The following is a 26,649-nucleotide window of genomic DNA, read 5'->3' as shown; positions in this document are numbered from 1 at the left end:
AATGGAAGAGGGCCAAGTTTTTGAGTCCCTGCCACCTATGACCCAAGTGGCAGACCCAGATGGAGTCCCAACTCCTGGCTTCAACCTGGCTGAAAAATCTTTTTTTTTTTTAATTAATTACAATGCATTATGTGACACAGTTTCATAGGCTCTGGGATTCCCCCAACCCTTCCCCGTGCCCTCCCCCCACGGTGGATTCCTCCACCTTGTTGCAATATTACAGTTCAAATTCAGCCAAGATTCTTTCATTGCAAGCACAGTCCAAGCATAGAGTCCAGCATCTTATTGTCCAGATAAATTCATCGGTTTCTTGGGGAGACCATCTCTGGCCTGAAGGCTTCAACCTGGCTGAAAAATCTTTAAAAAAAAAAAAACAACTGTGTACTGCAGTTCTACTTTAACCTTTTTTTTCCCCCTAGGTGCCTAAAATATATACTGCTCATTTTTTAAAAAGATTTATTTATTTTATGGCAAAGTCAGATTTACAGAGAGAAGGAGAGAGACAGAAAAAAATGATTGTCCCTCTGCTGTTCCACTCCCCAAGCAGCCACAACAGCCAGAGCTGAGCCAATCTGAAGCCAGGAGCTTCTTCCAGGACATCCTACACGGGTCAGGGTCCCAATGCATTGGGCCGTCCTCCACTGCTCTCCCAAGCTACAAGCAGGGAGCTGGATGGGAAGTGGAGCAGCCAGGATACAAATCAGTGCCCATATAGGATCCAGGCAAATGCAAGGTGAGGACCCCAGCCATTAGACTACCACACCAGGCCCCTATACTGGTCATCTGTAAGGACCCTTTACCCTGTATAATGTTCTAATCCTCTGATTTGGTCACAATGTCATGCCTCAGCTATACCAAAAAGACTGAGTGTTGCCAGTACTTCTGGTGACAGGTGACCATTCCCAGGGCAGTAATGAGGCAGCACAGGTTTGCTGACTGGGCAAGTCTGAGCTGTCTGACTGGGTACGCAGTTCTGAGCACCCTGGGAGAGCCTGGAAAAGCACATCAAGTGCCATGGACAAGGCCAAGCCTCTGGTCACACACAGCAGCAGCTTAATTAGCTCATAAAAAGAATGAGTCATTACTAGCACCCTTGATAACCTCAGCAAAGACTGAAAAGGTTACTTTAAAGCTGCCATTCACAACAATCTCTATAAAGCACAGAATAGCAAGTAACCTGGATATCAAGTGCCAGAGAGGTACATTAACTTAGTGGAATACTCTGCAGCCATAATAAAGGTCATAGCAAAAGATTTAGGTAGACAGGAACCGCAAAGTTTGTGCCTATATGTATGAAGAACAGGAACGGGAAATGGTTGTTCGGCACAGCAGTTAAGAAATCAGCTGAGGGAGGGGCTGGTTGGCATGGTGGCTTACTAGGCTAATATTCGACCTGCAGTGCTGGCATCACATACGGACACCAAGTTAAGTCTCAGCTGTTTCATTTCCCCAATCCAGCTCCCTGCTTATGGCCTGGAAAAGAAAAAGCAGCTGGTCCTTGGGCCTCTGCACCTGTGTGACAGACCCTGAAGAAACTCCTGGTTCCTGGCTTCAGACCTGCCCAGCCTTGCTCATTAATGGCCATTCGGGGAGTGAACCAGTAGATGAAGATATTCTCTCTCTCTCTCTCTCTCTCTCTCTCTCTCTCTCTCTCTGTTATTCTACCTTTCAAGTTAAAGAAATAAATCAATGGATACTCTGAATTTCATTTAGTAAGATATTTGTTCACAGTAAATCTGTGTACCTGGGGACCACTTGAATCACAGTACTGCACCAATCCAGTGAAATCATCTTGTCTGGGCTTTGAAAAATACATTTTCTAGATGACTTGGTATCACCTTCAGTGGATGAAGGCAGATGAACTAATTACCTCAAGAATAGTTTTTCCCTTTTCATCTGAAGCTGATTTCAAACAACCATACAATAATAAAAGCATATCAACGGTAACCTCAAACAACACTGGCATCAAATACAAAGAAGATGAATTGTTTTGAGATTTTCACTAAAAATTAACTTTTCTAACTCCCTCCCCCCCCCAAAAGAAAATGAAAACAAAGAAAACCCATATGAATGATGCGAGAAAATATTCAGGTGAGTTAGAAGGTGCTCATTCTCTCTCTAGCACTACTCACATCAGATCCCATCCAGGGGTTAAGTACTGTGGGATAACAGGTTAAGCTGCCTCTCTACATTCAATATGGCAGGGGTTTGGGATGCTCTAATTCAATACTGAAGGGCCTGGGTTTGAATCCCAGACTCGCCTCTGACCCATCTTTGTGCTGATGCATATACTGGAAGACAGCAGTTAACAGCTCGAGTATTATGGTTATTATTACCCACATGGGAAACCTGAACTGCATTCTAGTCTCCTGGCACCAGCCAGGCCCAGCCTGAGCAGTGGCAGAAATCTGGGGGGCAAATGAGTGGGTAGAACATAGCTTTCTCTCTCTCTCCCCTCATCATATAAATGAACATTGAAAAAAGATCTCATCTAAATAAACATTTCAATGAAATTTCTCTTTTCATCTGTTTTACTCATCAATTACAAATCAAAAACGAATCAACAAGATCTAATCAATCATTTATGGCTGGGTCCGGGAGACGGCTGGAGAATAATGAATGCAGTATCATCAAACATTATCCTTAAAATACATGTATTCTCACGAAAGACAACTCTGAGAAAATAGGTAACACTGGATCTTGAAAATAGACTAAACTCAGTAATTCAACAACATATATCATGGATACCATCAAATAACTATATCCTAAACAAATCAACCCAAAAAAGGAGAACATAAGACTTACTTAAAACTTAAATCAAGACATTTCAACAAATCAAAACCATTTCTGAACATGCTAGAATGTGTGTTAAATATTCAAGTCCAAGGAATAAGAATTAAAATCCTAAAAAAAAAAAAAAACTTGCTAATTTAAAATAATAAGCAATATTAACATACAAATCAAGTTACTTCTGGTAACACCAAATTTAAGAATTGTCACTGGTCCCAGTGACAGAGAACCTTTCAAATCTGAACTAGTTACAGGTAAATAAACTGATAAACATAAAGAAGGAGAACTCCAGAGCATTGACAATATCCTCAGAGGAGTCAGAGGCAGAACAGGTAATTAGCCTTTAAATCCGATGCTTTGATAAGCAAAGAAATCGCAAAATTTTAAAGCTTTCAAATTTGCACTTAATTCACTAACAATCTCTTCAATCCATCATTTGTTCTTGACTTCAATCCATCATTTGTTCTTAAAGTCAAGCTATGTACTTTAATTACAGCAAAAGCATCACAGCGACCAGTGCACACGAGGTACAAAGTCCCTTTAAATTTCTCCATCCATATGCGCAACCACAACTGTATTTAAAAGCTATCCAGCTTCGTAAAACCACATCCCAACTCTACGGAGCAGAAACATAATTAAACCTTTTTAACAATGTTTTAGATTATGACACACAGACTGAAGGTTTAAGTTTATCCAATAACACAATAAACACATGTCACTGTTATGCAATAAGATCAATGCAACTGCCATTTTCAGATAAGAATTTCCACAAGCCGTTATTCCAAACATATCTACTCAAGTTAAACATGATTTCTTCAGTAAAAAAGGAAAAAAAAAAAAGAAAAATTTAAATCTCCACAAAGCCCTTGTTTACCCCAACAGCAGCTCTCAGGGAGCACAGTGAGAACACTCCCACATCATTATCTTAAAGCTACAAGGGCAGGGGCTGGCATTGAGGCACAGCAAGTCAAGCCACCACCAACTGACTCAGCTGCTCCAATTCTGAGGCAGCCCCCTACTAATGTGCTTGGAAAAGTAGAAGGCCCAAGGTGCTTGGGTACCTGCTACCCACGCAGGAGACTGGGCTGAAGCTCCAAGTTTCTGGCTTCAGCTTAACCCTTCCCAATCATGAGCGGTGGTCATCTGCAGAACAAGCCAGCTCTCGGAAGATCTCCATTTCTCAGTCTAACTCTGCCTTTCAAATACACAAATCTTTAAGTGACACTTGTGAACAAAGGTCCACACTTTTTTGAGAAAATACTGAAGCAAAGCCAGAGAGCACTCAGGATGGTTGACTGCTGCACTGGGCAACAGCTGTGAGGCTTACTCCCTGGCATACAGAAATCTACAAGGGAACTTAGGAGATTTAAAACAGATCATTGGAGAAGGGAAGTAACAAGTAAAAAAAAAAAAAATGTTTTCACTGTTACTGTTGTCCCTATTGTTAGCAGTAGGAGTATTTCATTCATAATTGTTATCATGGATTTTTATAAACTGGATTTAGCATATACTGATTGTCTCTGCAAATAAATGGGTCCCTTTAGACAGTGAGTTTCTAGAAGATCACAGTGTTACCAACTGTACGGAAGGAATCGGTCCACAAGCAGTCAGGAACCAAAAAGCAACAGAAATTGAATCAAGTCAAATGCAAACACCAGGAATGATTTTATGCACTATGTCAATTCACGAGATGACAAACACAGGAACACAGAAGACACTGAGGGGGGTAAACAGAAAGGAAATCCGAAAGCAAAGAACTGGATTTCCCTGTGCACAACAATCACTGAGGCCAGCTAGCACCAAAGAGTTCACAGAAGTAATACACATAATAGCCACAAATGGAAAATGGCCCAGATGCTCATGACAATGGGATAATTTTAGTATGTGTATGTGTGTGTGTATATACACACATACATATACACACACACACATATATATAAACAGAATAATAAACAGCCACAAACGTAAACTAGCTTGTTGTTCATCACAAGGTGGCTACATCTCTTAGGTCCAATGTTGAGTGAAAGTAACCAGACCTCCCAGAAGACAAATGTTATTTGATTCTATTTATAGAAAAAGTCCAAAATCGGGCAAAACTAATGAAGCTATTAATGACATCAGAGAGCTCACACCCAGAAAGTCTTTATCCTTAACCAGAGTACCCATGCAGTCCTTCTAAAATGGGGGCTCTGGGCCCAGCACGGTAGCCTAGTGGCCAAAGTCCTAGCCTTGCATGTGCCGGGAACCCATATGGGTGCCAGTTCTAATTCCAGTAGCCCCACTTCCCATCAGCTCCCTGCTTGTGGCCTGGGAAAGCAGTCAAGGACGGCTCAAAGCCTTGGGACCCTGCAGCTGCGTGGGAGACCAGAAGAACTTCCTGGCTCCTGGGTTCGGATTGGCTCAGCTCCAGCTGTTGCAGCCTCTTGGGGAGTGAATCATCGGATGGAAGATCTTTCTCTCTGTCTCTCCTCCTCTCTGTATAACTGACTTCCCAATAAAAATAAAACAAATCTCTAAAAAAATAAAATAAAATGGGTGCTCTGCAGGAGAAGCTGGACAAGCCAACTGGCCGTTCTGTTTCCTCATCGCCCTCTACTTCCAAGGACCCCCTTTTACACAAATCTGTCAGATGCTTCTCTGGTGCTCATACGAGTCTCCAAGAAGACATAGCCCACATCTCCAGCGGAGGTCTAGCACCTCTGAGGCTCAAGTGAGGAAGTCCATCTGCTTTCAAGCTTCTAAAATGCTGATTCTGGGCTCTATTTTGTTCAAGTGGGCATTATTTCTTATCAGTAATTTTGATGAGATTTCAGAAGATGAAGGACGTGAACAGGAGGAGGTCATTAAGGCTCAGCAAGTTACACGGCACCACCTGCGGTGCCCACAAGCCCAACCGCTCAGTTTCTTACTCAGCTCCTTACCCAGCTCCCTGCTGACGTGCCTGGGAAGGCAGGGGAAGCTGGTCCATGTGCTTGGCTCTTGCCAGCCACGTGTCAGACCCAGATGGAGTTCCACGCTGCTTGCGTCATCATGGCCCACCCCTGACTGTTGCAGCCATGTGCAGAGTGAACCAGCAGACAGAAGATAGGCTTCTCTTTCTCTCTGTCACTCTGACTTACAAAGGAAGTAATCCTTTGTATGCGCTTGATCTATTCAAACGTTCCATTATTTCCTATTCAATTATTTCTTCCATTCTCCGTTAACGTCTACTAATTCAAGCAATTTAGTTTCCTTATACAAATAAGTCAATCTCTTTTTAGTGGGAAAGAGTCCAGCAGAACAACAAGAAAACCAAACGGCAGCTGCTCTAATGTTAGTCGTTTTCTTCCTCCAAATTAAAAACAACCTTGTCAGTAGTAGGTCTTAGTGTAACACAAACTTTTAAAAGTACATTAAGGATCTGTAGATATTAAATACAAATGAGTGTCTCAAAGTCAACATTTCATCCAATGAATAACTGTGCCAATCTCCAAACAGAAAACCAGCACTGGAATCTCAAGTAGAGCCAGGCTCAACCCAAGCACACTACTCTTCTCACAGTGCACAGTCATAATTCACACTACAACCTATCTTTCCAGAGCCCATAGATACCCTTCAGTTCTTTACATCAGAGCTCTTCAACCACCTCACCACCATCCCAAGTTCACCAACATCCTCACCAGCCCTCACTGAAACCTACAAGAGAAATCTCCCACCTTCACTCTTTTCTCAGTGGGATCACCATTCTTCTAAACCTTTGGAATAAATTTGTCAAGAAGTTATGTTATCTATTATTTCAAGGTATCTCTTTAGTGTTCGTTGTGGCACCACCCTTAATAGTGGAAATTAAAGAACTAAACTATTTAAATAGCCCAAAAATGGGGACCAGAGTTGTACCACAGGTTAAACTGCCACCTGGGATGTCAGCATCTCATATCAAAAGTGCCAGTCTGGGCATGACTCAATGGCTCAATGGCTCAATCCTCACCTTGTAAGCTTCAGGATCCCATATGGGCGCCCGTTCGCGTCCCAGCTGTTCCACTTCCCATGCAGCTCCCTGCCTGTGGCCTGGGAAAGCAGCAGAGAACAGCCCAAGCACTTGGCTCCTGCCACCCACATGGAGACATGGATGAAGTTCCAGGCTCCTAAGCTTTGGTTAGGCCCAGCCTAGCCATTACAACCATCTGGAAAGTGAACCAGGGAATAGATCTCTATTTCTCTCTCCCTGTGTGTGTGTGTGTGTGTGTGTGTGTGTGTGTGTGTGTCTCCCTGTGCGTGTGTAATACTGCCTTTCAAACAAATGAAACACATGTTTAAAATCAAAGCCTGCAATATGAAAAGCTAATTAAGCACTCATAGAAATTATAGATTATTAGAGTGTCATTTTTAAAAGACATATAATTAAATGAAAACTTTTTTCAACCATAAAGCTAAAGAAATAAAAGACAAACCAAATCCAAAATTATGTTTAGGCTAGGACTGGGGGGAAACTGTGTAACAGAAAAGGGGCACAAGGTTCTAGAGAGATGGCCATGTTCTAAAGCCCTGAGTTCATTATTACAAATGTAGACAATTATCAAATGCATTAAAGTGTTCACTGCCTAAGACCTGTCCTTGAATTTTTATTGCATATTAGATGTCTTTAATTTTTTTGAAAATTAAAAAAAAAAATCATTAAAAATACATTAGGAAGACATTGACCAAAATGTGAACAATCGCTGAATCTAAATAATGATAGTATGGATGGCATTTAACACTCCCCCCAAAAAAATATATATATATGAGGCAGACAGACAGAAGGACAGGCGGAGTTCACATCTTCTAGTTAACTCCCTAAATACTTGCAATGGCTGGAGCTGGGGCTTGGCCTGGCCGAGGCCAGAAGCTGGAAACTGGCAACTCGGTCGTGGTCTCCCACATGTTGGCGCTACTGCTGCTGCAATGCCAGGAGCTGGAACGGGCAGAAGAGCCCAGAGCTGCCTCTGGGGACTCCACTACCGGGCGCAGGCATCTTCACCTGAGGTTTTGGTCACTAGGTCAAACACCTGCCCTGCTTTTCCCTGAGGAGGAGGGAGGAACAAACACAGGTTTTAAAAGAGAATTCCTTTACATTTCCTCCCACTTCCCCCTTCCTTTGCCACCATGTGACAAGATGAGGATCACACCATCCTGGGTTAAATCTGCCAGTCTATTCCTCCTTAAGGGAACACAGACTTTTGGCAGAGTATCATTTACACTGCACTTCCTGTTCAAAAATCCCTACTACTTACTGCCTGCTCTCTACAAGATCAAGTCTAACACTCCACACTTCATTTGCTCAGTCCTGTGTAGACCCATCCTTGTTCTTCAAAATTCCTGACCATGAGCCCTCTTATCTCATTTCACCTGGACTTCAACGACTGAACTTTGCTCCAAATACTATTTATCTTTTCCCTGCTGAAATGCTGAGAGCAATGTTAAACTAATTACCTCTACAGCCTGTTACCTCCACGCACATCACCACAGGGAAATCAGAGACGACCACATCACACGCTCCAAAACTGGAACTGGAGCAGTGAATCCAAAAGTGAGGATTGTTGATAATAAATCTTAGAGGCCAAAAATAGAGGTGTAAACACTGCAACAGTCATAGCACTTACTGTGTCCCAATACAGCGCAGCCCTTGTAGCTGCTGGCACCCGCAGCCAAGCACTCCCGTCTCACACGCGGGCTGGCCACATGCTAACCGGGGTTCAGCTACATTCTACTGCGTGTCGACTGTGGGGCCTCAGTCCCCACAGGTCACTACACCTGAGGCATTAAGTGATTTCTGTGAAGAACCCAAGTGTACAGATGTTAAAATAATATCAATAAGGGACACTTTCTGAGAACCGAAGATCTGAACATCTGCTTTGAACACTTCAGGGTTCCAGTAAGTAAAGTTGTAAGAAAAATTAAACCTCTCAAATTGTGAATTTTTTCAAAAGCACACACAAAATACACAAAGTTATCAATACATGTTTCGACGAGTGGTGATGAATCCTCATTTGAAATCATGAGGAATAACCAGCAGACCCCATCCAAACTGTCCCGGTTTCCTGCTCTGAATTTGTGTGTCTCTGTGCTCCTCATTCGTCAAGCCCTGAGATAGCAGGGGACTAACTACAGCACACCTCACAGCTGATTACCCTCTGGCCACAGATGGCCACTCCTTACCCAACACAACTGCTGCATGGTGACTCAGGAAGAGATGTTGTTGCAGGGGGGAGGGGGGAATAGCAGCCTCCCCCACTAAGGGATGCAGGGGACTGGACAGGAGGAAACCAAGAAGGGGCTCCCAAGCCAGGAAATCAGTCCACATTGAAAATATGCACGCAATTATCAATGCTTTCTGACCATTTTACCTCTCAAAAATTAATCTCACTTTCCAGAAGATAACTTACATACTTTCCTCACCTAGATATTAAAGTCAGCACAATACAAGTTCCAAACATCTAGCACTTCCTCCATGGTAAGAGAAATTGGCACCTTTTTGTAGCTTTTTTAAGAAAAAATCCAAAGTTCTTCAAAAGGAAGAGGTCTTTATTATTCCATAGGGTATTCTATCCTATTCTCACAAATGCCTTAACTTCTATACAAAAGACAATTCCACAGTGTTTCAAAGCAACTACTTCCAAACTTCCACAGTGCTTCAAAGCCAGCACCTACAACTATGGGCTCAACTCTACTCCCTAATGGTATCTATATTTCTGAAAGGTCCAGAAAAGTCATGAATAGCTTGCCTATCAAGAAGTATACCTGCAGAGCTGGGCTGATGGCTCAACTAGCTGATCCTCCACCTCCAAGCACCAGCATCCCATATAGGCACCAGTTTGTGTCCCGGCTAGTCCAATTGGTATCCAGCTCCCTGCTTGAGGCTTGAAAAAGCAGCAGAGGATGGTCCAAAGCCTTGGGACCCTGCAACTGCATGGGAGATCCAGAAGAAGCTCCTGGTACCGGGTTTCGGATTGGCACAGCTCTGACTGTTGCAGCCGCCTGAACCAGCAGATGTAAGTCTTTATTTCTCCTTCTCTCTATAAACCTGCCCTTCCAATAAAAATAAACAAATCTTTAAAAAAAAAAAAAAAAAGAAAGAAAAACACTTGCTCTCCAACATCCCCAATAATTTCAGACATTCTTAGTTTCACTCGGAAACATCCTTGCTGACAACGCTCCTTCCTGGACCCTCCCCTTCTCCAGGGCTCCACAACTTCTGCCTCCTTCCATTCATCGCTGTAATTGTTATTGTACCCTCAAAGGCCCTTATCTTCTCCCCGCTGTCCAGAAACAACTTCCTCTTAAGCCACTGGATAGCATATTTCTTCTTGTTTTCACCTACAACTGAATCAAGCTCAGTTTTAAGTATTGGTCAGCGGCCAGAAGCAACTACCTCCCAGAAACAACTTGCTCACCACTGTTTCGCCAAAGGCAAGCCTCAAGCATCACAGACTCTGGGAACTACACACCAGAGGACATGCATTTTCTCGACCACCTTCTGAGTCAGTTAATATAAGCAGAGAAACAGACTGTGCAAACCACATGAAGGGTTAGAATGCCCCAATACCCATCTGGGCAGATCACAGGCAACACCACCCAAACACTGTACCGCCCATTTTCTTGGAAGACCTTTCCAGAAGCATGGCTCATATCTCTAAAGCACATTTTCAGTCTGAAGCTGAAATTAAAAGGTGAGAGAGAGGAGAAACCAAAACGTAAATACAAGTACTGTAACTTATCCTTCAAAACTTTGCTGCCAGCGCTGGAGACACAGGAGTCTCATTACAGCGAAATCATATTATTGGATGCATTGGCGCTAGACTAGCTGTCAAACAATTTTAAGTATCCTGAAAACTCTGAGCAACCTTTAAATCAGTTAAACCAGGAGGATTGCACTCTGGGAACTCAGCAGATTCCTGAGTCAAAATCTCATTTTAGCACATTTAAATTAAAATGAAACACTCCAAAATTCCTGACAGGGTTCTAAGAAATAATCCCCTTTAAAACATGTATTGATTGATTGATTTGAAGGACACTTGTGGCAGGGAGGGAAAGACAACAGAGATCTTTCATCTGCTGTTTTCTTATCCAAAGGCCCACAACAGCCAGGGCTGGGGAGGCCAAAGCTAGTTGGGCAGCAAGCACTAAAGTACTCAGACTGCCATCCCCTGCTTCCCAGGATCCACTAACAGGGAGCTAGGTCCAAGTGGTGTAGCCTGGACTAGAACTGGCACTTCAGTAGAGACTAGCTGTGGCAAAAGGCCTGTTCCTCCAGCATGCTTACAGGACAGAAACGGCAAGTTATCAATGTAGAGGGGACCGGCATATGCAAGCATATTAGGAAAATTTGTGTGCAGGGAAGGAAATATATATATAAAAGCAAGCACATGCTGACTTACAGTGTCTTACAATAAGACTTCAAGACTTTTCCAGGGAACAAGTTAAAGATCAACAGCCAGGGAATGGCATTGTGACACAGCAAGTTCAGACGCTTCGTGCAACGCTCATATCCCACATGGACACCAGTTTGAGTTCCAGCTGCTCCACTTCCAATGCACTCCGTGCTAATGCACTTGAGAAAGCAGCAGATGGCCCAGAGCTTGAGCCCATGCACCCATGTGGGAAACCTGGATGAAACTCTTGGCTCCTGCCATGAATCCTGCCCAGCTAGGACTGTTGTGGCCATTTGAGGAGTGAACTCATGATGAAAGATCTCTAGCTTTCCACTTTTCTCTCCCAAACTGTTAACACTTTCAAATAAATACATAAAATCTGTCAAAAAAAAAAAAAAAAACTTCTTAATGAGACAGAAAAAAATTTCAAGCCTGTAACTCACTTCATTTTAGCCAGCAAAATGTATTACTCCAGGCTAAAGAATCCACCTAACTTGGTAGGAGGTGTCAGGTGTAGTACTATACAGTGATCATGGCTATCTTACAAAGTTATCCCTGTGTTAAGCATTGTTTTTTAGAATCTGCTTTTCACAACAACCTTTTGAAGTTAGAGTACTAAGCTTAGAGGGTGGAGATGCCCCAAGGAGTCACAGTTAACCTGGTGTTGGGACAGGGTCAAGGTCTGCCTGTCCATACCACTAACCCAGGCAGCACAACTAAAAGGCCAGGGTGCACACACACTACGTGCTTCCAAGGACAAGAGAGTCTACCTTAGAGGTGGAAGAATGTTAAAACCACCTAACTCCTTTTTCTACAAAGTCAGGCTGCCCAAATATTTTACCTGCAAGGAGAGAAGGTATAGTTCAAAGGCAGGCTGAGTATCTCCTACCCAATGCTTGAACACACATTTTTCAAATTTGGAGTATTTTTCAAATTTTGGAATATTTGCATGTAATAAGATACCTTGGAAAGAGGACCCAAATGAGCATTCCCATAGGAGCTGCGAGTGTCCCAAGCAGAAGCTAAAACCAACTGTGCCACAAAACCCAAAAAGGAGTAGTTGAAGATGGCAATTAGACCAAATGAGTGCCATACTTTCCCCTATTCTGACAAACTACACATTATTAACCACTCCTAATCTTGAGTAGCAATTCTTCCTGACCTCAAACTTCGCTATTACAACCTTACATTCTTTCCTGTAATACCAAGAAATTCAATTTTAAAACTAATTCTTCTCTTAATCTCAAGAATTCAATTAAATATCCTTTTCACATATTCCAATCCTGTAGGCAGCCCACCCCATCCACTTGCAAAGACATTTTAGCTACTAACTCTTACCTACATCTTTATCTCCTTTGACTCTAAAAAGCTACCTCCTAGGCAAAAGCCAGCCAGGATGTACAAATACATTCCTTATCAGATGTAGGAATGTGAAAAAATAGAAATTTTCTATTTCCCTCTGGCAGTCACTTGGTTTTTTTCCTTTCTCTGAGGGGACAGAGAACACTGCCAGTCCCAAGGGAAATGGCCAGGGCTGAGCTGAGGCCCGACAGAGCCAGGAGATCAATCCAGGTCATCCGTGCCAACGGTGGGAAATGGCTTAAGCCATCATGCCTCCGGGGCTGTGCATTAGCAGGAAGCTGGGAAAAGCAGAATAGGAGCTATGTACCAATCAAACCCAGGGTACCCTGATGTAGGACACCAATCTTTTTTTCTTTTCTAAGAAAAGCAAATTTACAGAGAGAAGGACCAAGAGAAATAGCTTCCAGCTTCTGGTTCACTTCCCAAGTGGCTCCAAAAGCCAGAGTTAAACCAATCTAAAGCCACGAGCCAGGAACTTCTTCCGGTCTCCCACTAGGGTGTAGGATCCAAAGGCATTAGACCATCCTATACTGCTTTCCCAGGCCACGAGCAGGAGCTGGGTGGGAAGTAGAGCAGACAGGATACGAAAGGCACCCATATGGGATCTCAGTGGATACAGGGCGAGGATTTAGCCACTAGGCTATCGTGCCAGCCCAGATACCGATATCTTAAACGGCATCTTAGCTGCTAGATTAAATGCCTGCCTCTATTTTCAGACTTCTGCTATTTTATGAAAAGAAGCCCTCTGTCCCTCAACTAATAGAATAAGGAGTGAAGTTAACAAAGCACAAAGAGGGCCCAGCAGCGTGGCCTAGCGGCTAAAGTCCTCGCCTTGAAAGCCCTGGGATCCCATATGGGCGCCGGTTCTAATTCCGGCAGCTCCACTTCCCATCCAGCTCCCTGCTTGTGGCCTGGGAAAGCAGTCGAGGAGGGCCCAATGCATTGGGACCCTGCACCCGCGTGGGAGACCCGGAAGAGGTTCCTGGTTCCTGGCATCGGATCGGCGCGCATCAGCCCGTTGCGGCTCACTTGGGGAGTGACTCATCGGACGGAAGATCTTCCTCTCTGTCTCTCCTCCTCTGTGTATATCTGGCTGTAATAAAATGAATAAATCTTTAAAAAAAAAAAAAGCACAAAGAGTATATATGTATAGGTGGACAGACTCTAAACCTTTCATTGTAGTTTCATAAATTTCCATAAAACCATATCATTCCATTAAGAGGCTATCTAGAGCTATGATTTAAGAGAAAGAGCACACAAAAGAGAAAGCTTTTAGATAACCAAGGACAGGTTATAATCTGAGAGCGGAAAAAACAAAGCTAATGGTGGCCCGGAAACCGTATAAAGGGTTCAAGGAAAGATTACAGTAGAAAAAAAAGAAGGAACAACAAATCCTTTCAATGTATTTTACCTTATAACTATTTCAATCCTGGAAAATTACATGTCCTACCATTTGAGGTATGCAGAAATTCAGCCAGAGACTGGGAGAGGAGCCATCTTTGAAATCCAAAGAAGCCAAATCTTAAGACAAAATACAAAGAGTAACACAAGTGACCGGTGAAATGACAGGGAGGCCAAAAGGCCTGTACCCTGACACAGACAGAGCGCCCGCTGACCCAACACTGTGCATGTAGTCATCATCTACAGCCAGCACCCCAACTTCCGCAAGCCCTGCTCCGCCCTCTGCCACTGCACTGAAACACAGGAATCCTCAGCCATCACCTGCAGTGCTCCCACTGTCCTCTCTCCAGTGCTCCACTTCCAGGCTGCCAATTCCCAACCCTCAGCTCCAACTCTCCCGTAGGAGCTGAAGGATTAACATACCAAAACTCAGCTCCTCCTGCTCTCCCTAACGCTGTGCGGTCCTCACTGCAGCTTCACAAATGACCTGCATGACGGGCCTACCCAACACTCCTTCCCTTCTCTTACTTCAAACATTCACATAAATGCCAAATGATTTCAACTTTATCTCCTACGAGAGTTTCAAATGTCATCCCCTGGGGAGCAGCATCATGGCAAAGCGGGTAAAGCTGGCATTACAACGCCAGCATCCATGTGGGCGCTGGTCAATGTCCAGACTGCTCCACTTCTCATCTAGCCGTTGTGGGTCTTTGGGGAATAAGTCAACAGATGGGGGCTAGATCTGCTCTGTGTCTCTCTGAGTCTCAAATGAAAACACACAAATCGGAGCATGTAACTCTCTCACTGCAAAGCCTTTCCACGCCTATGAGGTCTGTTGGGCGTCTGGCCCTCATCACCACACTGACCTTTGCGCACTTCAACACACACTCTTTCTGCTACACACATACACACACACACATACACCAGCACCACTGGTGCTTCCAGATACATAGCATGGGGGTTGCAGACTTCTGCTTTACCATGTGATTCTATTTCAGCCATCTGGAAAAACAAGCTCACTTTTTAATGCCTAGTGGAGAGTCTCCTCCCTCAGTGATGCCCTCCTTGAGCACCCCACCTACCCACCTCCTCTCTGCTCACGCATGCCTTGCACACACTGCCACTAATGTACGTGACATTATCTTGTTCTGTTCACACGAGCCCTGTAACACACTGAGCTTAAACCAGACTTTCTGATCACCAAAATGTAAAGCTTGGCTGACACTATGGGCGCCGCATATTAAGCTCCTGCTTATAACACCCATGTCATACTGGAGTGCCAGTTCAATTCCCAGCTGCTTAGCTTCTGATCCAGTTCCCTGCTAATATGCCTGGGAAAGAAGCAAAAGATGCCCCCAAATGTCTGGGCCCGTCACCCAAACCGGAGACTCGGATGGTGTTCCAGGCTCCCAGCTTTGGTCTAGCCCTGACCATTATGGTCATTTTCAGAGTACACCAGCAGATGAGACAACTTGCTTGCTCTCGCACTCTCTCTCTCTCGCTCGCTCTCTCTCCCTTTCTCGCTTTTTCTGTCTCTTCCTCTCTCTCTTTCGGATCTCTGCCTTTCAAGCAAGTAAATTTTTCCTACCCCAAAATATGTTATGTTTGAAACTAAGAGATACTTAATAAACAACAACCTGGAATTAACTAAAACAAAGTCTTTGCCAACAAGATTTCATGTCACACTTGACATGTTCTCAAAAGAAACACTTTTAAATGAAGTTGCGCAAACATAAAAATATAAAAGTTTGAGACCAAGTCAATAAAAATGTATATGATTATTGGAGAGTCATAAATTTTAAGAAAACTTTCAAGTGAATACATAGTGACAAAACCAAAAAGATGCTATTAGCACAACATAACAACGTGCCTCACAGACAAATTTTGCCTCTTGCAATTATGCAAGAAAGACACAAGTCCTGATTCTTGTCTTCCCATAGATTCCACTCCTTTAGACAGTGGCCATAAAACTGGAGAAAGGAGGACCCCATTCTAAATTCTTGCACTGTGCTGATTAGAGTAACTCGTTTGCAAAGATGGAAGGATGAGAGAGAGAGAGGCAGTAACGCCCTCCCCAGTGCTTGTGGAAGCCAAGGCCTAGAGAGCGACCATGACTAGCTAAGTGAAGAAAACATGGCAACAGTGACTTCCACAGTCACTCTAGCTCTTTCCACTGCCTCATGCTGCTCTACCCAGGTTTATGACACATGCTATTTTGTTTTATTTTGTTTACACATAACTGTCTTCTTGATTAATTCCATCAGTCTGTAGTGGCATTCAGACTTCATTTAAATGTTAAAAAAACAGTTTCCACAACATCTAGATTATTCTGCTTTTCTTTCTCACCAACCCAAATAGAACAGGTTCCAGGAGTGTGGATCAAAGACTCCAGGTCCTAACACTGACACCACACCACATTGCAAGCCGTTACCCAGAAATCACTTCATTAATGTCTTTCAAAACACTACCATTCCTTCACTAATTCCTAACAGTGCCATTTTATAGTAACAAAAGGGGTAGATGATGATAACCAAAATGTAACTTTTTAACTGCTGTTCCACTCCCCAGATGGCTGCAATGGCTAGTACAGGCGAGGCCAAAGCCAGGAACTTGATCGAGGATCTCCCCATGGATAAAAGCAGCCGCAAAACTCGGGCCATCATCTGTTGCTTTTCCCAAGCCATTGGCAGGGAGTTGGATTGGAAACAGAGCAACTGAGACACAAACCAGTGCTAATGTGGGATGTCAGCATCACAGTTACAGGTGGCAGCTTTACCTGCTACACAGCAACACCAGCTTCGGGGATAGCAACTCTTTAAGAAACAGATTTCTCTTGAAATTACAGGATTTAGAAACACAACACATCTAGCTGAAAGATCATAGTTAAGCCCACAGACGAGACCTGTGTGTTCTACAAATACCGTATAAGAGCACGTATCTATCAACAAAATCTTCAAAATATAATATTCTTCACTGAAGACTTACCATGTGTTAGGGACTGTTCTAAGAGCTTTCTGCACATCCCTAATCTCTAGAGAGCCCCCCAAGAGGCAGGTGAGATATGGGGGAGTCCCGGCTGCTCTGTGATCCAGCTCCGCACCACTGAGCTGAGACAAGCGGCACAAGACAGGCTAAGTACCTGAGGCCCTGGCAGCCACGCGTGGGACCCGGATGAAGGCTCCTGCTTCAGTCCTGAGCACTGTGGCTACTTGACGAGTGAACCAGCTGATGAAAAATCTCTCTCACATAAAGAAAAAGTCCTCTGTTATGGGCAGGCAGCAGGGCAGGGCAGACAGCGCAGAGCGCTCTGACGGCAGTGAGAACATTCTGAGTGGTGACGGTGGATACTTGTCATTGCACTTTTGTCCAAAACTGTGAAATGCACACATCAAGAGTGAACTTTAATGTGAGCCGTGGAATTTGGCAGGGAGTGGCGTGTCAGTGCAGCCTCATGAGCAATAATAAAGGAACCACACTGGTAGGGGACACTAACCGTCAGGGCCTGTACATGTGGGGGGACAGGAATATATGGGAATCTCTGGACTTTACTCTCAATTTTTTCACAACACTGAACCTGAAAAAAAAAAAGCTTACAAATAAATAAAGCTTATAAGGATACCTTCACACAAGAGCAAACTGATATCATGCAAAGACACTCAACATTCATGCAGTGAACTACCACACAGCTTGAAGAATGTGACAGCCTTATATGTACTGATATACATACTGTTAAATGAAAAATGCAAGGCACAGAAAATATATACAGCATGTCACTAGATACATACTTACACAATGCACACACACACATCAATGTATCTAGATGCTTGAAACTGCTCATCTATTCATGAACTTCCCATGAAACAAAGGGCCACCATAGTGGGTGCCCTCGGGTAAGCCACTGTTAGGGCATTAGCATCGCATACTACCACACTGCCTCAAGTCCCAGCTGCTCTGCTTCCTGGCCAGCTTCAGTTAATGCGCCTGGAAAGGCAGCAGAAAACGGTCCCAACTCTTGGGCCCTGCCAACCATGTGGGAAACCAGGACAGAGCTCCTGACTCTACGCTTCAGCCAGGTCAACTCTTTCTGTTACAATTATTTACAGAGTGACAGAGGATTGAAGATGTATCTATGCCTCTCCCAATTTCTGTGGCTCAGCCATCCAAAATAAATAAATAAATCTGAGATTAAAAAAAAGAAAAAAAAAACATAAAAAAGTTATAAGGTGGGCCTACTGTGATAGCCTAGTGGCTAAAATCCTTGCCTTGCATCCACTGAGATCCCATATAGGCACCAATTCATATCCCGGATACTCTATTTCCCACCCAGCTCCTGCTTGGGGCCTGGAGGGCAATGCAGGATGGCCTGAGGCCTTGGGACCCTGCACCTGCATGGGAGACCTGGCTCCTGGCTTCGGATCAGCTTGGCTGCAACCACTGCAACCACTTGGGGAGTGAACCAACGGATGGAGGATCTCCCTCTCTGTCTCTTCTTCTCTCTGCTTATCTGCCTATCCAATAATTTTTTTTAAAAAGGAATATTTTTAAAAACAGTTTTAAGGAGAAGATATGTGTGTTGGCTGGGGTCAAGGGTAAGCTAAAACCCAGGGACTATGCTCTACAGAAGGCAGGCAAACTAGAGAAAATCCTTGCAACAACAGGTTAATGGTTTCAGACACCATGCAAACTCGAGAGCAACGGGTTTCTCAACAGCAACACGACTGACATTTGCGGCCAGATCATTCTTCACCGTGGTGGCTGTGCTGTGCATTATAAGATGTTCAGCAGCATAACTGACCACTAGCCACAAGATGCTGGGGGTTAGTCAGCCACATCAGGTTATGACGACCAACAGTGTCGTGAGACATTGCCAAAACGCCCAGTCAGGCAGTATCACTGTGCTTACAGTCACGATGATAACAGTTAAGAACATAAGACATTCTGGAAGCAGTTTCTCATAATTCAACAACAAGCATAATGTCCATTACAACATGGAACTGGGGGATGGGTGTGCTGGGCACTGTTCTCACAGCAATCATAGATCCACAAGGTAACTAGACTCCATCCCCAAGGTGTCTTTTCTGCATTTGCTAAGTACAAACGACAAGAACTAAGTGGAAAAGCCATTTGGATGGTCAGCACCAAGTGTGCCAGACACTCCAGTGGGCTTCTCAATGTGGCAGTGACCCTGTGAGATCTCTGTGGCTTAATTCATCAATCACTGACCAACCCTTCGTGTCCCAGCCCTCCCCGTAGTAACATGTGCTCTTTCTACTGGGATCTTCTGGGATGCCAAGGAAGGCAACCCTCCCACAAACATTAATAGAAAATCACAATTTTGGCTCAGCTCCTGAAGAACCAATATAATCTGCTGACACAATAAGAACATAATTCCTTGCACTGTGCTAGTAATGTTTCTTCTCATAATTTCTGATGATCAAACCAAGTTTAAGCCACTGCTGAAAAATCATAAAAGACATCAGCCTTGCTTTCAAAGAGAGCACCAAGAGAGCGGTTAGCTATGAAGTCAAGAGAGATCCTAACTAGATTCAGCAAGTCACAATTTTATTAAGCATCATGCCATCTCTGATACCAAAATGAACAGGGAGGAGAGAAAAAAGAAGTCAAGACATCCGACAGGCTTGAATATCTTTCAAACATATAACTAAGACTTTTGTTGATTTTCCTGTGTCTTTTCCTTTTCCAAAATCAGAAATCCAATAACACTCTGGCAATCTTGGTTTCACATTTTGATGTCACTGAATCCTTCAATATTGTTGCAGTGGGAAAGTTCTGGATTTCATTCTCAAGAAATCATGCTCTTCAAACTCTAGTATTGTGCCGACTACATTCACTTAGCTCTCAGAAAGTTGGCTCCCATTTGTGGAGGTGACCTCTCTCTGTAATAAATACACCTGTGAGTCGCTATGGAAGACGCTTAAGAGTGTCCGCGGCGAAAAAGAAACTCACCATTCTAACTACTTCAGGGTAAGTCTGCTCTGTCAAACAGCCTCTGCTTATTGTAATGTAGTCCACCAGTTCATTAAGAGTGGAGCGCTTGTATTCTTTCATTTTAAGATCAGATAGCGTGTCCATGAAGTCAAAAATGACACAGCACTGTTGAAGTTTCTTTAGGAACAGTTCAGGCTGCTCTGAGGATGGAACGTCTAAGAAAAAAAAAGGAAATGGTGTAAGTCTGTCATCAATTTCTCAGTAACAGGAATTCTCTGTGAACGTTACTTCAAAAGCAAGCTCAAAAAAAAAATCAGAATTCACATGACAACAGTGTTTTTGTTAACAGTTATACATGGAAGGGAGGGGTACCATATCCATAACTTCAGAGAGAACTACGTTATACAACACCACAGCCTGGGTTTACTGCTCCACAACCACAAATTGCCCCAAGTCCCATCAGCCATTAGACTAGCAGAAGCAAATTTTAACCAGAAAGAGCCCAATGTCAATACCCTTAAATCCAGAACACTTAAAAAGGGCAAGCTTTCCCTTATAAGGTGAAGCCAGAAGCTTTTCAGGGTTGCTCTAAATCAGTTTTGCTAAAATATTTCAAAGCAGAAATGTCAGTCAATTCATTTTAATTTCATGCTGACATCTTTGGTATTTAAGGCAATTGTTGTGTGTTTATATTTTTGCTTTGTTTGGTTTGATCTCTATGAAGTTTCTTTGTCAAAGAAACTTCTAAAATCAACACAATGAAATAATATCACTCTTTTGAAAAGAATACATCCACTTAAACTTAAGCTGTCTTCAGACCCATCTTCTTCCTTCGTGGTGGGAGAAAACCACTCAGAATAGATACCTGTACTTTTACCCACAAATAACAGGTCAAAATGTGGTTTGGAGTCATGTCTTAACAAACACATAGAAACTTTAGGTTAGTTAAAAAATCTCCAGCTAACAAGGAAAGTGATCTATAGTGAAACCTGAAATACACAAACTAAGCTGCACACAGCCCACTGCCCTCCTCCCTTCTTTCCACTATTTTATTCCCAAACCAGAGCTTTTCCTGGAGAGACCATGAAAATTATGACCACAGAAGCTCTGCCTTCATCTAAGGTGATGAACTCATTAATCCTCAGAACACCCTTCCAAAGCAAGCAGGTACCATTATTATTCTCCTGTTTAAAAAAAAAAAAAATTAGAGACAATAATCGAAGGCCCACAATGAATGAGTTATGGCGCTGGGCACAGAGCCCAGATCTCTAACCATACTCCTACATCCCCTCTGTCCTACCCAAGAAGGACTTTGAAGCATTTGGCCTGTCACTTGCATTACTAGTCTTCTAGTAAACGCTTTACGGCCATGTCATAGTGGCCACACGCTCCTTGGTGGGCATCAGCCCACAAAGCACCCACCTGCCAGCCACCAGCAGTCCTAGCAGAAGAGTGTCAGGGCCAGCCTTGTATTCACAGCATCTCCTCTCCACGCACCCCTTCCCCTCCTTACACCAATGACCCCCCCACCAAATAATGTCAAGGCAAGCCTGGATGGGACACCTGAAAATAGGATTTCTACACCAGATATTAGGGGATAAGACATAACATTTTTAAAGGTATCCCAACAATTCCCTATTTAGAAATTACTAACCAGCCTACTGTATCTCACAAACAGTTCAGAATTTAGCATCAAGTGAAATACCTAAATTTAATCCACTTTCAGGCACATAACCTTAGACTATATGAACTAAACTTAGTCAGAGCAGGCTTCCTCTTGGATGCTACTTGCTTTGGGTCCTTAAAACAGCAAGCAAAACCTAAACAATGCTGCTTGTGAACATGACAATCCTTAGGTATGTCTAACACACACACTGGGCCATCACAGCTATCACTGAGATCTTCTGGGCTCTGAATCAGACCCCATACCTCGAAGGCTCAATGAGCTTGTGATGCTGCAAAGGAACAAAAAAAGTATTAAGGTAATATTAGTTCAAGGCTAAAAGTTTCAAAGTTTTGATACAGTAATTTTTACTAAGCCAAAAAAAGTCAGACCACCTACCTAATGGATTCCTCCTTAACTCAGCATACGTTACTTATGAAGACAATCTATAGAATGATGGCCTTTTCTCTGAAAATGTCTGTGGTCACCACAATAATACTCAAGAGATTCATATATATTAAAACACCCAAGCAGTTAACATTTAGATTGTTATTTTAGTGTTAGGCACTTAAAATTTACTCGTTACTTGTGTTAACCGATGTCACAAACAGCAAGCTATCCAGCAGCCAGACAGAGTGACAGTAAGCACTTCTATTTACTAATCACACTGGGTATAGTAATTAGGAACTATCAGAAGCATTTACACAGATCACATCCACTTAACCCCTATGAAAAACCCTCTGCAGTAGATACTATTTCCATTTTAATAGGGGGATAAACCAAGATACAGAGAGGTCAAGTTCCTTGCCCACAGTCACACAGCTAATAAGCAGTGAAGACAGGAGTCAAACCCAAGCAGGTTGGCTCTGCCACCTGGACTGGGCCCCTCCAAGTCACATCTACACAGTGAATGGTGCGAGAAGTGCTGCTCTCAGGGAGCAGAGCAAGCAGAAAGCAGCGAGAAACGAGCAAACCCTAAGGAATGCCCATCAGAAAGCACCATGCAGAACCTTCCAGAGTCACACTGACAGCAAAAGCCCATGCTTTACTGTTTTAGTTCAGATCATGCTCTTATAAAAACGACTTCCTTCCACTAAGCTGGGAAAAGCAGTCAAGAATGACCTTTAAAAAAAAAAAAAAAACAGAAAAGAAAAGGAAAAGGAAAACAAAATGAAAAGATGGTATTCCATTTGAGAAGCAATTTCTCTACAGAAACAATTTATTAAATAAAGTTTATTCATGCTCAAGGAAGACCTAACCATGAACTCTCTAGGAGTCTGGCCCCTGGACTACTGTACTCTGCCATGTGTCGCCAACTTCCTTGGCTGTGTACCCCGGGTCCCAATGACTTGTGGAAAGGTAAAACACGAGAAGGTAGGATGACCCAGGGACCTGAGAAGGAACAGTGTCTGAGCAACAGCTATAACAGGATCAGGTACTAGGCTACAAAGAAATGACAACAACACACAGATATCACACAGGCAGGGCAGTAACACCAGATCTAAATAACTCAAATTTACCCACCTCCCAAGTCAGTCACTTGGAAACCTGAATAATTCTGAAATAAACCTTAAATCTGCAGAAATACTAAAATTACAAACATTTAGAAATAAAAGTAAATTGGGAAAGCTGGCAGGTATCTTCGAATCCAAACCAGAGCAGGCAGTGGATGCTGCTGTCCCGTATCTTTCAAACTTCCAGCCTGCGTGAGGCAGCTCTGCTGTGGGGAGAGGAGCCACACAGAATCATAACCAGAAATAACAAGGAATCAATTATGTGCTGATGCAACCCTGGGAAGGTCATCAGCACAACTCATGCATCTGGTGTGAAAGCGTACTCCAAGTGGAGAGTAACTGATTCAGTTCCCACACTGGGTCAAATGCCACGGTTCTAGAAGAATCCTCCAAAGCTCCTTCCAGAACACTTCCACAACAACAAAAACAACGCCGTGCCCAGCTCAGCCACACCACACTGTCCACCCTCTGCTCCCAACGGATCACCATCAGCACACCGGGGAAATGACTAACCCCACACGGGGGTCCACACTCAAACAACCTCTGCATTGGTTAAGTGTGACATGTAATGGAAAAACAGACACAGAATTCAATGGTAGAAAAAGGGTAGAAACCCAGGATCTACACACATTGTAACTGCTGTCCCTCTCCCAGGTCTTCAAATCAATGAGTCATCTCTCTCTATCTCTCTCTCTCTCTCTCTCCCTCTCTCTCTCTCTCTCTCTCTCACACACACACACACACTTCTCCTCACCTTCACAACAGTTCCAAAAGCTGGTTGTTTGTTATTTCTTAATTTACACTCTTCCCGAGTCATAGATTCCATTATTCTGTCTAATGTTTGGAGGACAGGACCATGGGTCCAGTAGTGGCCCACTTTCCCCTGGGGTTCAGCTCCATCATGACTTTGCAAAGTAAAGAAGTTACAAAGGCACAAGAAATTTAAAATGAGGCTGGTGTCTCTGGGGTTGTCTGGGACCCTAATCATCTGAAGTTTTTGAAAATTAGAATGCTGAAATCATAGTTGCAAATATGCCAACCAAATGAAGAAAGGACACGCCACTGTATTTATTAGCCATACTATCACAGAAAGAAAAGCACAATGGTTTTAAAATATTTTTAAAAGCAAGTGAATACCTTATTAATATGCCTATAAAGACTGAAATGTACTGAATAAATATTTCTGTACTTTATCCATATGTTTCTATTGGAAATTAAGGTGTAATATCTGAACTCCTACTGAGTAATATATATATATAATACAATGCTACATGATATTTAAAACCACATATTTGTTATGACTACATATTTATATTATTCAATGAATGTTTACAGATTATATCTGTATTCCTATTCAAAAGAGTTGAGACAAAATCCTTCCAAATTAATTGTTTTTCACTTCAAAATATCCTGAGATACGTCTCCCTTCACTCCTCTGACTTGCACTTCCCTAGTTCTCACCCACAAATGAAGACAGGCAGACAGATCAGCAGAGAGAGAGAGAGATTGGGGGGGGGGGGGATAAAGAAATAAAAACAGAGAGAGAAAAAGAGAGAGGAAGGGAGGGAGGAAGGGAGGGAGGGAGGGAGGAAGGGAGGGAGGGAGGAAGGGAGGGAGGGAGGGAGGAAGGGAGGGAGGGAGGGGCCGGCCAAGCACAGCGCAGGCAGTGAGCACACCCTGACCACTGTCCCTTTCCACCCACCTATGCTAGTGGTCCCTCACTACAACGCTTCAGAATCTCCAGCAAAACCCATGGGAAGCTTACTTCCATAAGATACACAAGTTTAGGGAAAACTAAGAAAACCGTTTCATAGTTCTAAGGAGAAATTTAGCATTAAAATACAAAGCAGTTTCAGCCTTCAAAGACTGAAAGAAGCCCCACTAACACACACAGGGGTGAAATAAATGCCTAATTGTCTACCATGTGGTTTGCCCAAATTTTTGTGGCCCATCTTATTTGGGGATGCAAATATGGGCTGCATTCTTTTATAGCACATACATTTCAGAAAACCAAAAACTGAATCCTGTTTTTATTAGTGAAACTCTCTTTCTATAAGAAATTGCTTTTGCGCTCAATAAATCACAGAAATAACCAACCACATCTAATCAAAACAAGGAGATAAACTTTTATAATAAAATCAAATTATAAAATCACTGTTCTTATCCTATAAACGGGGTTAAGTAAAACACAGTGATCACACAAAACAACTTTAAACTATGTAAGCAAATAATAAACTAACCCAAAACTCCTTAGATAAAACATGTAAGAAGCAGCGACCCTTGCAACAGCTTTCCCGCTGCATTCACAGCGGTGGGTTTCGCGGTGGGCTTCGCGGTGGGTTTCGCGGTGGGCTTAGTGGTGGGTTTAGCGGTGGGCTTAGCGGTGGGCTTAGCGGTTGGTTTAGCGGTGTTTCGCAGTGGGTTTAGCAGTGGGTTTAGCGGTGGGTTTCGTGGTGGGCTTCGCGGTGGGTTTAGCGGCAGGCTTCGCGGTGGGTTTAGCGGCAGGCTTCGCGGTGGGTTTAGCGGCAGGCTTCGCGGTGGGTTTAGCGGTGGGTTTAGGGGTAGGCTTCGCGGTGGGCTTCGCGAGGGCAGTGCTAGCGGCCACACTGTGCTGTGGGGCTCCACATTTGCTGTTTCTATTTCTCAGAAGTTCCTCAGGTGATTGCAATGTGTGGGTAGAGTCAAAAACCGCACTTTTGAAGGTAAGAACTGTAAAACACTTCTCGACCTTTGAAATTCCTTCTCTCTGTTTATTTAGAGCAAGGCAAGGACTCTAGAAACTCCTACACAAGTGACGTATTTATCCTTGACGTTGGGTATACACGAGTAAAAGCAGAGCCCTCTGTCCAATCTACTGAGAAGCTTGAAAGACACTTTATGATTAGCACACATTTTTAATAGGTTCAAAACAGGTCTCTTAGAATGGCTGCCAAACATACAGTGGTATCCAAAGGATGCGATCAAGGGGAGGGATGTTAATTAAACACCTGGACAGTGGAGGCCAGCGGCACTGCAATGTGAAGAATGCCAGTGACAGGGCCCAGTGCGGTAGCCTAGCGGTTAAAGTCCTTGCCTTACATGTGCAGGATCCCATATGGGCATTGGGTCTGGAGGTTCCAGGAGGCTCCAGGAGGTTCCAGAAGACTCCTGGCTTCTGGTTTTGGATCAGCTCAGCTCTGGCCGTTGCGGCCACGTGGGAAGTGAATAAGCGGATGAAAGATGTTCTTTTCTGTCTCTACTACTCTCTGTATATCTGACTTTTCATACAAATAAATTAAAAAAAAAAGAACGCCAGTGACAGTGACCATCACCAGTGGGAAGCACCATGCTACACTCCTGACAGACAGCATCCTCAGAATATCCTGAGTGGTCAGGAGTCATATCCAGTGTTTCAGATAAAGAAACAGGTGCTCAGACTTCAGGACAGGGGAACAGGTGGGAATATTTGGGGTTAGAATGGGATTCATCAAACAAACAAAAATAATCAGAGACCACCAGACATCTCACAACTATAGAGATGGCCATTATCCAAAGGGCAAAAGAACATGCCTGATACAAGCAAGGACAAGAAGAGACAACTCTG

At 43.5% G+C, this 26,649-nt stretch overlaps 1 protein-coding gene across 2 annotated transcripts in view; it reads right to left on the bottom strand.

Annotated features, from left to right (window-relative positions):
• Window positions 1-26,649, bottom strand: part of PPP2R5E (protein phosphatase 2 regulatory subunit B'epsilon) — a 143,885-nt gene that overhangs the window by 43,779 nt on the left and 73,457 nt on the right. For both annotated transcript variants that reach the window (XM_004584489.4, XM_004584490.4), the window contains exon 3: window positions 19,908-20,104. In XM_004584489.4, the coding sequence (XP_004584546.1) occupies window positions 19,908-20,104 (197 nt within the window). The remainder of the gene's footprint in view (window positions 1-19,907; window positions 20,105-26,649) is intronic.

The sequence above is a fragment of the Ochotona princeps genome, chromosome 26 (genome assembly GCF_030435755.1).
Source record: "Ochotona princeps isolate mOchPri1 chromosome 26, mOchPri1.hap1, whole genome shotgun sequence".
NCBI lineage: Eukaryota > Metazoa > Chordata > Mammalia > Lagomorpha > Ochotonidae > Ochotona > Ochotona princeps.
This window is presented reverse-complemented; position numbering and strand designations above follow the sequence as displayed.